The sequence below is a fragment of the Crocodylus porosus genome, unplaced genomic scaffold (assembly GCF_001723895.1).
Source record: "Crocodylus porosus isolate Cpor-Errol unplaced genomic scaffold, CroPor_comp1, whole genome shotgun sequence".
Lineage (NCBI taxonomy): Eukaryota > Metazoa > Chordata > Crocodylia > Crocodylidae > Crocodylus > Crocodylus porosus.
Genome location: NW_017728929.1, coordinates 83,368 through 95,085, shown reverse-complemented (window position 1 = coordinate 95,085; position 11,718 = coordinate 83,368). Strand labels below are relative to the sequence as shown.

General features: G+C 39.5%; 1 protein-coding gene across 12 annotated transcripts in view; it reads left to right on the top strand.

Annotated features, from left to right (window-relative positions):
* Positions 1-11,718, top strand: part of ARMC8 (armadillo repeat containing 8) — a 107,492-nt gene that overhangs the window by 38,638 nt on the left and 57,136 nt on the right. For 6 of the 12 annotated variants that reach the window (XM_019542839.1, XM_019542845.1, XM_019542838.1 and 3 more), the window contains one exon: positions 7,585-7,677. The exons of 3 other annotated variants lie outside the window; for them this stretch is intronic. In XM_019542839.1, the coding sequence (XP_019398384.1) occupies positions 7,585-7,677 (93 nt within the window). Of the gene's footprint in view, positions 1-4,366; positions 7,127-7,584; positions 7,678-11,718 lie in introns of those variants that run through there. 3 more of the 12 variants (XM_019542849.1, XM_019542847.1, XM_019542848.1) reach the window with 2 other exon arrangements.

The window sequence follows — 11,718 nt, the reverse complement described above, 5'->3', positions numbered from 1 at the left end:
TCTTGCATCACGGTGGGGAAGTCCCAGTCCCTGCCTAAGAAAACGGAGGTGAAGAATTGGTTAAAGAGATCTGCTTTCTCCTCTGGCGCAACCACCAGATTGCCCAGAGGATCTTGCAGGGACCCCATGTTTCCCAGTGCTTTCTTCATCCTCCCTATATATTTGAAAAAGGAGTTTTTATTATCTTTGATCTTGGATGCTAGTCCTAGCTTTATGTCCACCTTAGTTTTCCTGACAGCCTCCCTACAGGGCCGAGCAGAGGAGGTATACTCCTCTTTGGAGATAGCACCCTCTTTCCACCTGGTGTACACCGCCTTTTTGGCAATCAGGCATTACCGGACGCCCTTGGTGAGCCAGGGGGGCTTTCAGGCACTCTTGACCCCCTTGCTGCTTGTTGGGATAGTCACCCCTTGGGCCCTGAGTATCGTCTCCTTAAGGAACGACCACTCATTTTGGACACTGAGTTCCCCTGCTCTTGAGAACCCCAGTGCCTCTCCCACTAATCTCAACTCATTGAAGTTGGCCCTCTTGAAGACTAGGGCTACCGCCTTGCTGCAGGCCCTTGACACCCTGCGCTGGATGGTGAATTCCAGCAAGCGATGGAATTCCAGCAACCCCAGGGGGTTGAGGACCTGGAGGCCCCTTACCAGGTTGTTGTCTGTGGCCAGGACCAGGTCCAACAGGGCATTTCCTCTGGTGGGACTGTGCTCCTCCTGAATTAAGTGGAGGTCCTGTATTTTGGCCAGGAACCTCCTGGAATGGTTCGACCTGGCTGACTTCCTCCCAGCAGATGTCCTGGTAATTAAAATCACCCATGACAACTACATCCTTCACCTTAAGTGCCTCTGCAGGCTGGCCCTAAAATTCCCGGTCCAGCTCCTCCCCTTGGCTGGGGGGGTCTGTAGTAGACCCCCACCGTTAAATCCTTCTCCCTATGGCCCCCTTGTATCTTGACCCAGAGCACTGCAGCTTGCCCCTCCTCTGACCCCACTCTGCTGGCAGAGGATGTGTATTGCTCCTTGACATAGAACGCCACACCCCCGCCTTTCCTTCCTTCTCTATCCCACCTGTAAAGCCTATAGCCCCTAATGCTAACTGCCCAGTCGTGGGATGAATCCCGCCACGTTTCTGTAAGCCCTATTATGTCTGGGTCTGAACTGGCTATTCTGAGGGCAAGTTCCTCCTGTTTGTTCCCCATACTATGAGCATTGGTATATAGGCATTTAAGGCCTCGCATAGCCGCGTGTGCCACCCCCTGATTTGGGAGACTGTCTGGACCCCTGTTTCTTACCTGGGCACTCCTTGCATTTGTCACCTGTTTTGCTCGGGTGGTGTCTCCTTGTCTTCCTGCAGCCCCCTCCCCCGGCAGGGGTAGTTTAAAGCTCGCCATACCAGATCAGCCAACCTGGAAGAGAAGACAAGCTTGCCTTTAAGTTAATTCATCCCCTATGCCTAGCACCCCAATCCCAACTCCTCCTATGTAGCTGCTTGTTGCATCTGTTGTATTTAACATCCCTGAGTTCTCTGTTTCCTGAAGTAAGGATTCTTGCAAAAAAGTTTTCTATCTTTAGAGGAGAGGCACACTTCAGACAGGCAGAATTAAAGGAAGATATCATTTGTACATAATTCGCACCCGATCTTACGAAGTTTGGTGCTTTGTCTTACTGTGGGGAGAACTGAGGCATTCTGTTGCTCAGGCTATTTCTTTGTGGAGACAGGTTTTTTCCTGCTAACTGTCCTAAAGCTTCCTGACAGTAAGGAACTGGGTGAAATTTTGGAACGGCAGCATTTTTGGTTGATGGGGTGTGAGCATCGAGCTAGTAAAGAACTGTGCTTGTGCCTGAGCTGCTTTTGCTGCTGCTTAATGGCTAAAAAATTTGGAGTTACAAGTAGTTCAGTAAGAAGCTGAAACCTAGGACTGAATCATTTCAGGAAGGTATCTCCAAGGAAGAAGAATTTTGAGCATGTAATTTGATTAGTAAGGAGCGGGTGAAAGGACTGGAAAGTCATGAATAGCAGCCTGAAGAACCTTTCCTGCTAAATCTTAAGGGGACAGTACAAGAGTTTACTTCTTCCGGGAGGCATAATTATAGACCTAGATTATAAACAACTTAAGAGAAACCTGGCTACTAGGATTACCCACGGAAATGGAAGCATTTATTTCGATACCTGCTGGTAAAGTTAATTAAAGCAATTCATTGGTAAATGCAGATTAAAATGCATAATTAGATCTGGTGGAACAGTGCTCTCTACTTTGTCAGAATTTGGAGAGACTTCAGATTGCCACGAAAAGGATATTCTTTATTGTGAGGCCAGTTATTAGAAAAAAAAGTGAGAGTTCAATAAAAAAGCTGTTTTGAATAGAGGTGCAAGCTTCAGTTTTGTCTCTACCAAAGCTAAGCATAACTACCTGTGGCAAAACATACTGAGAAGTCAGGACTTGCGACATTACGCTGACTGGGGGGAAAAAAAAGGGCGGGGGTTATTGTTTCACAGTATCGGCAAAGTGTATTTATGAACCAGTTACTTGCAGCTACTCATGAAATGCAGCCCTCTCTTATAGCAGAGCTATTTACTACTGTTATTATTATTACAAACTGTCATAGCCATAAACAAATCAGCTATTTGTCATCTTTATAGATAAAACTGCATAAGTTAGTAACCCTTTTTAAGCATTTACCAGTTATGTTTGTTGTCTAGAGAAGCTTCAGTATTTGACAGAATATTGACTGCTGCAATCCTGTACTGAGGATGGTTCAGTAGATGCTTTTTGATTGCCTTAGAGTTTGCTGATCTTTGCTGTTTGAATTATTAATTATTTAGTATCTACATCTGACAGAAAATCTTACCACGGCAGCTAAAGTGTGTGGGTGTATATTACGTATAAAAGAAATTCTGTACATCTCTTTACATATAAAAATATGTAAAATAAATAAATAAATGTGTGTGTGTGTAAAATTACATTTATATACTTGTGTGTGTTTGTTTATTGTGGGGCATTTTATATATATGAATGTGTGTGTATATACATATTTCTTTCAATTGTATATAGGTATACTGTTAACTTGAAAGTGTGATAATTTTCAAGGCTAAAATTTATTATGCTGTCTACAAGTTAATATTTTTAAATTCAATTTCAAAGCACTGCAGAAATTTTAGAAAATACCAGATTGGTAGAAGTCCTCTGACAGCGCACCTGGAGTTAAAGTTTGTTGAGGTGTTAAACTAGCTTTTGACAGTAGCAAGTTTTTTCTGTAGAAGCTGAAAGAACGCTTTCATTTATGCTTGATGGTTAGTTCACTTCAATGACTCTAATTCCAAGTTTAAAAATGAATTGAGTGCTTAAAAGTAGAAAAGCTTATTTTTCTTTTTCAATCTATGAATAAAAATGAGATCAGAGAGAATGAGTTTTTAGTACTAAATCTTGAAGGACAGTGTGGTCAGACATGCATCAGTTCAGTTCACTATTTTGAGGTAATACTTCCATTACTTAATCTGTAGCTTCAAATGTAAAGCATGTTTTGCTGAACTTAACCTTTATTTATCCATCAAATTTAAAGCACTGGGTTTAAATAAAAGAAGGCTGTCTGTTCATTTTTCATTGAATTCTGGTTTCTGTCCAAATACAGCTGGGCATAGAGCATGAGTAAAAACATTAATTTTTATTTACTAGATAATAAAAATCACCTTTTTCAAACATTTTCTCTTTTAATTAAGTTGTTATGTTATTCAGAGAATGTTGTGTAATTGCTTTATATATATAAAATTTAATTTAAAATAAAATAAAATAATAGTATGTCTTCCTGAAAAGTGAAAGAACAAACACACTGATTATAAAGATTATATATTTTGCTGAAAATCAATGTGTTTTAATAGCTACCAGTGGAAACAACCTGTCTTCAGGAAAAGAATAATCTTTTAAAAAGAGTGAAGATGCAAACCATGATTAAAATTAGTGATTTGAACTGAGGTATTCTATATGCTGATTTTAATCATTAAAATCTGTTGTGACTTGCTAATGTATATAGTTTGAAAAACCTGTACAGTAATACCCTAAAAGAAGAGTGCATGTGTATTTTAAATTTAATATATGAATTGTGTTTTAAGGTAACGTAAACAAAATTAAGCAATGCAATTTGTGATGTTGGATTTCTTAGTAAAAACAATAATGACATTGACTTTAGTACTTGGCCACTTTTATTGGTAGGCTGTTTTTGTATTTGACCCTGTAATCTTGTAAATTAAAAGGTCCCACAACTCATTTTGGCATGTTTTGTTTGTAAGATGAGTATTTATGGTTCATTTGGAGTGCCCTGGCAAAGTAGAAGCGTACATTTATTGATATTTTTTCCTGCTGTAGGTTCGTTAAGACAACAGATATTGATATCCTTCTTTCAGCTGATGGAGTGAGAAAATCAAACGAAATTTGTGATCAAAGGGCTGGTTCTGGCTGAGCAATCCAGTTTACTTCCCATCTCCTGCCGGAGCAACAACTCTTTCCAGTTAAGTTAGGCTTTGTAGTTTGTTTTTTCATTTTCTCCTTCTGATACTTCTTAAAATGAGGACTAGCTAGCTAGTTGCATCCTTTAAAGGGATTTGATGGTTGTGGGGCAGTCTTTTTGTGCCCAGTTTGGAACCTTTTATGAAGAATTGCCAACCCATCCTGAAATGTATTGCTTTTCAAGTCCCTTATTTTTAAAAATAATTTTGGCATAAAATGTCAGATCACAGCAATTTTGCTGGGTGTCCCTCCTCCCAGAAGTCAAATACCATGTACCATGTGATTTTGTTGTGTTCAACTGTACTGCAGCTTAATATTTTAAATTGCACATGGTGGGTGAACAAGGGCAGGATTTCATTTCAACTTGTATGTTTTGTAAATTTGTTGTCAAAAGACAACACAGCAAAGTCATAGGAATTTATATAACTTGTTAGTCTAAACAAAAAAAGAAGTGTCTCACTAGTTTTCAGGACTCCAGATGAGTTCATAGAGTTGTAGAAAAATATTCCTGGGAGTAGGAGGAAGGTTGCATATATGGATCATCAGATACTCTGCTTTTTTGGTTCCAATGGATTGATTTTTCCCATTAAGTGTTGCCCATTAGAACAGCTAGTTTACTGAAGTGTGGCAGGATGCTAATGTTTGTCAGGGAGAATTAAGTCTCCAAACCCCACTAGGACGTCTCAAGCCTCGGGTGGAAGAGCATGCCTAAAGCATTTGTGCCTTCCCCACAGGTCCAGGCATACATAAAGACTGGCTGTAGTCCTATTGGTTCTAGATTTAGTGTGCTCAGAGCTGCCATGGGGATATTTCTGCATAACGCTGATTTAAGGCACTGCACTTCACTGCCCTGCCCTGCCCCTGGGGTAGGGAGGGGGAGCCTGGAGACCCTGACTGCTTCTGCAGCTGGAACAATTGGTGCAGTGGCAGTTGACTGGGAGTCTGGGGAGGCCACAATTTGACTTCTCACAGGTCCTTGGGCTGTGAGTTGGACAGCCCTGAGCCAGATCAATACATCATAGGAAAATCTTACACTGTGATGCACAGTAACTTCACTGTGATGACCAGGTCACATAGACGTTTCACAATACCATTCCATCTCAGGATTCTTATGTCATTACATGACGTCACCTCATCTGTCTCGGCACCTTTCCTGATGTTTCCCCTCAGTTCTTAATTTTCCATCTCCTGTTTTCGCCTTCTCTTAGATAAATATAGCTTGGCCAGTCGAAGCAAAACTAACCTTGATACACTGCTGTGAGCAGAGACACAAAAGAAACAACCAAGGAAACTAAAACTGACTCTCCTCCCCCCCCGACATTCGATACAATTTGAGAAGTTGTTCTGCACATTTTTTTATCTTTAAGATGCTCCATGCAGGTACAAAGAAGTAGTAGGGAAGATTGTGTTAAATGTAGGTTTCTTTGGGCTTTCATTAAAAGTTGTACAAAAATCTTGTTGGTCAGTACATATTTTAATTTTTTTTTTCCTGGCATTGATGTTCTGTGGCAGACACGAAATCTATTTAAAAAAAAAAAAAAAAAGTCTTCTCTATTAGCTGGCTCCTGGAATACAAATGAAACCAAGCCCCTTGGTTATATCAAGTTGGTATACCCAGCTACTATTACTTTCTCAACTGCTGTAACACATCAATGGAAATGTGAAACTTATGACTTTTATAGAGTAGCTTCTCTGATCCTCATAACACTTCTTGATGACTCCATCACAGTCAGTTTCCCTCTAGTCAACACACTAGGGAGTTAATCCATGTTTGTAATGGCAGGCAGAGCTAATTTTCTGCCGTAGGAGTGGGGAGAAGGGCATCATGTTTGTACTTGGTCCTCTCTGCATAAGCAGCCAAAAAGGCTTTGTCTCCTATAAAGAATCTTCCTTGAAGCTGGGCTTCCATGCTCACTAAAACTATTATTCTTTCATTGCATCTACCTAACTCCAAGACAACTTTGCATTTAAGATGACACCCTCCCCCCCCGCACTAACTAGCTTTTATATATGAAAAAAGGCTGTCAGGAGGAGGTGGAGTGGGGGCAGACACAGGCTTGGGGCTGGAGTCAGAGCAGCCTGTGCCCCCATATCCCCCCACCTTGTACTCAAATCCAAGATGAGTAGATTTCCCCCCTCTGTGCCAGGGGGATGGGGACACTTGTCTTGGATTTGAGTAACTACAGTAGTTCTATTCTGGCTCCTACTAAGATATAATACCCAATACATATTTTAAAGCTTTCTGTGACTTGTTAAGTCTTTCACTATTTTTCACTTGCCTCAAAAGTGCTTTAGAAGAGACAGGATTGAATTGTACAAGAAAACCTATAAGTAAGGAACTGGTAGCAAGATAATCTTTTGGGCTCTGATTTACTATGATTACTCTGTGTTTTAGTTTTCCCCATTGTGCGTATGCATGTGTATGTGTGTGCACCGTTGTTGCCAGGGGAAATCTTTGAACTGGATTGCTCAGCTGGAAGGCCAGTGCCACTATTTTTTTTTTTTTTTGTTCTCCTATCTCCAATTGTTGGTGGGAGGATAGAATATCTACTGTCTAGAGTGGCACCTTGTACTGCCACTACTACCTTTCCCATTCCTAAGAGTTAAATGAAAGCAGATAAGAAGGTAAGTACATGACCATACTGATAGAAAATGTTGTTAGGGGATTTTTGTCTCCAAATATACAGAGCTTTTTATTCGGTATTTGCTGTCAAGTGACAGTTTGTTGTGAGTGAAGTTCCTCCTCTTTCCCTCTTTTTCTCACTAAACAGATAACTTAGGTGAAGATTTTCAAAAACACAAATCCGGAGTTAGATGCCTAACTCCCTTTGACTTTAGATGCACATTGGACCTTAAGCTGCCCCTTGTGCCTTTTGAAAATCTCCCCCTTAGTAGTTTTATGGCCTAGACCTGTTTCCTTGTGGGTCACAGTGGAAGAGAGAACAGGATCATGTATTGCAGATTAGTATTATTTATTAAAAAAGTTGAGGATGCAGCTTTTAACTAACAACAAATTGCTGACTGATGGTGCTGAAGTTCTTAGTTTTAATGTTGTTTTTTTTTCTTTTCTGACTTGTTTCTAGGATGCTACAGTTATCCCCCACCTTATGGCACTGCTCAGTAGGTCTCGATATACACAAGAATACATATGTCAGATCTTCTCACATTGCTGCAAAGTAAGGAAAGAGAAAGCATATTCTCTGCAAGAGTTCTTGTGTTTCTGGCATTTAGGAAACTGTATAAGACAATGTTGCCTTCCCTGGCTGGGTCAGTAGGACAGTGATGACTAAACTTTTTTTCCCTGATTTTCCTAACAGGATTTCTGGGATAACAGGCAGATGTTGCTTTTGAGTAAAGCAAAATATGCAAATAAGTATTCTGAATAGGGAGTTTATTCACAAAAAGAAATTAAGAAAACCAAAAGTCAGGCAAATATTGAATGTCATAATTTATTTAATGGATTCTATAGAATTCAGTTCTTTAGTAAAAATGAAAGAACCAACTTTTACTCAGACTGCCTCTCTGCTCTCAAGCCAAACATTTTTATAACAAGGAAGATTTCTCACAATATGTTGTATCAAGAGAGGATACACTCATTCCCAACCACAGCGACAGATTTATCCAACTGCAGCTTGCTTCCTATTACCTGCTTGGCCAGCTCTCCCAATGGGGAAATTTCCTTTTCTCATTTTTCAAAAGGATTTTCCAGTCCTACAAGCTTGGAGCTATACTGCCTAGGAGGGGCCATCCCCTTGACATTCTTTCCCTTTTGCATTTGACACCTTACTACCCACTGACAGAAATTTTGCTACTTGCTGCTTCCCTCTGTGTTTGCCAGGTCAGCCTGCCCATTATTCCCGATTCTAACACTGTTGTTCTTGGTGGTTACCAGCTCTTAATTGTTCTATCGTAATAGTTGTTTCTGCAGAGAATTCAGTGTTTTTTGTTTGTTTGTTTATTTTAAGGATTGCAAAAACCCTTTTCCTTGCAGGGGTTTGTTTAAGACTGAAGGGTGAGATGCTATATTTGCAGTATTATGAAATATCTCCTAGAATGAGTGGTGAAAAAAATTCTCCAGTTTTTAAGTAATTTACAAGTATTTTTCCCCCAAATGTATGTTGATGTCTCTACTTACCTAGGATGCCACATACAGAATAGTGAAGTGTGTCCTTATATCAAGATGTATACTCTTACTCAATAGTCTATATGCAGTGGCTATACCTATACATTTACTCATGGATTTCTGTTTTGTTTAATTTAAGTGATGTCACTATTTATTTTAGTTTTCAGTTTATCTAATTCAAATGCTAGCTGTCTTTAAAGAGACTTCCATTCAGCAAAAACATTGGATTGACAAAGCAAAATATTACAACACAAAGACAACCCCAGACTGATGTGCAAGTTTATATCAAGTCTAGAGTTAATATGTTCTAAGAACTTGGAATTTTTAAAAGAAAAGAACTAATAGCTATTGTCTATCTGACCACTGAACTCTTGGGCAGAACATTATTTCAGTAACATTTTCATTAATCTTGCTTGTCTTGGGGCCTGGTCTACACTAAAAGTTCCTGGCACGGCTATGTTGGCAAGAAATGTGAAAAGATAGGATCCCCTAGCTGATGAAGCTCTCTGCTTGCAAAAAAGGAAAACCAAAAAAACCCAGGCTCAGCATAGCTGGAGCTGCCTTCTTGGCCTAGCTGGCTTTGCTAATGCTGTTCAGAGAAGTGGCATAGGTATGCTGATAGGAAAAACCCTTCTGTAACCGGCAGCTGCACATACGTGATTACAGACATAGCTGTTGAGGCTTTGTAACATAGATAAGCCTTGGCATTATTTTTGAAGAAATAGGATTGTCCAGTTGAATCCAGTTCTGTAGGACCTATTTATAGAGAAAAATCAGAACAACCAAAAGATGTCTCTCTCGCTCCCTCTTTCTCGCTCTCTCTTTTTTTTTTTTTTTTTTAAATAAGAAAATTCCAGTTTGAAGGGTAAAAGTGAACATATCATTTGGGAATGCAAGCTTTATAACAGAAGTGTTATTTTGCTACAGGTGTTAGTCCATTATTGTCCAGGTGTTTGCCGGGTACTAGTGGTATACAATTCTTGGAAGCTGTACTTTTAAAAGCAGATAGTTCAGCAACATAGCCAGGTTAAATGTATGAACCGTCTCTTTAAACCAACCTTGTTCTGAAAAGAATGGCTTCTCCTTAGCGTTCCAAATGAGCATTTTCCTTTCTCTCATAATCTTTTCCACCTCTTGTGCATCATAAATATTTAATGAACAAAATCAAAACCCCCATTCACTTAAAGACAAAAAGAAAAAAAATCTTTTATGTGTGCAGTACATTATTTTGAACTGCAAAACATCTGGAAAATACAGTGAATATTTTGAAAATTTACAATTTTCCAAAATGCTGAAGTTTTTCTGCAAGTTTGTGACAGGTATATAAACATGAACAAGTACTGCCCACTGAATGCTTGAGCGTGAATGACTAGAAATAAAAATCAGTATGCTTAATACAATGGCTGTGATATGGAGTAAATACCCCACCGCAGCATTTTAGAGTAGGTAAACAGCTCAAATCATACAAAGAAAAAGAGAACGGTTCTAATATTTGATTCTTTCAAATCTCCTGAAGCTGTTTCTTAAATTGGTTGAGATCTCGTCTTTTTTCCCCAGATGAGTACAGTTGTTCATGGGGAAACTGGAAAATTGCTTCTTTTTTTCTCTGTCTCTCTCTCTTAGCTGCCTTGTTTCAAATGTTTCAGATCTGGTCACTAAGACAAGTGCTCTAGTCCTGTGCCCTCAGACATCACACAACACCAAGCATCTTGATAGGTCAGAGCAAACATACTTCCCAGGGTTTTTTCTGTCCTGCACAGATCGGCAAAATACTTTTATCTCACACATGTTATTAAACAAATACTTCTGAAAGCATCAGCATACCTGTAGCAGAGGATGGAACTGAGCTTATTTAATAAGGACTATTGCCTTTCCCTAAATAGACTGTGATTGAGAGAGCTTTGCTCTTTTTGACTTTATGGGGGAGGACATAAGTTACTGTGAGTGCTGACTGCAGTTTAGCTTCAACATCTATTCAGTATTGTGCTTTTAGTGCAAATTTAGTGCAAATTCTTGTGCTGTGTTCCGGGTAGATGGGCCTAAAATTTATCAAGCTAATGGACATATCACTGGTTCTAAGAACCACTTTTCCTACAGACTCTCCCACTTTCCCCCAGGCTACTTCCTTCTTTTCCTTGGAGTGTTAATTTGAGGGGAGCCTTCTCTGCCTATCTACTCCTTTTTCCCTCTCTTCCAGCTCAAAGCTTGCACTGGAAACATTCTTTAGCTGGAAAGTCCTTGCTCAAAGTTGTTAGTATGCTTTCATTCTTCTTTTCCACATACATGTGCCATGCTGTTTTAAGTTAAAATTTAAGAACCATGGAATCTGGTAGAGAGTCGTGTGACCCTGGTGAGACTGTGCCTGCTGGAGGAGTACTGGTTCTCAGTAGATGTGGGATGCTGTTTCTACATACAAATCCAGAACAGGCTGATATAAACAAAATCAAGTTTTGCACAACTATTTATGTGCAAAGCATTCTGAAATGCATTTTGAAACTTACTTTAAAAGAGCACTCGACATTGAGGCTTTTACAGGGAAGATGGCATGAGTTAAGCAGTCTTTACAATTTTAATTGTCAAGTAAAAGAATGAAATGTTTATTTAAAAATACCTTTTAAAAATATATATGGCTGTCTGATTCCAACATTTGGGGAGGGAGCAGTGAACCTTTAATTTGAAGGTGTTTGCCATCACTCTTTAAGGAAGGGGTGGTCAGTGATTCCAAATCAATGACATTCAGCCATGTGTGGAAACCCAGCATGGGGATTCTGAACTAGTGAAATCTGTTGTCATTATTCTGAGGATGTAAGTGTGATTTGACCAGTGCAGCAGCTTTGTGCTAAACCTCTGCACAAGGTTATGTTGCATCTACAGAGGTTTTAAGAGATTTCCTGGTAACAACCATTTATTTCTCACATGGTGCTGTCTTGCTAACTTTGTTGCCAATCAGCTTGTTTTGACAAACTGAAAAGTAACAAATGAAAAATTATTCCAATCACTACATAATAATGACATTTGCCATATAAGTGATGCATAGAATTAGCACATGCACCCCAAAAAGTAACAAAAACAATTACCCCTCATTATTGATTAA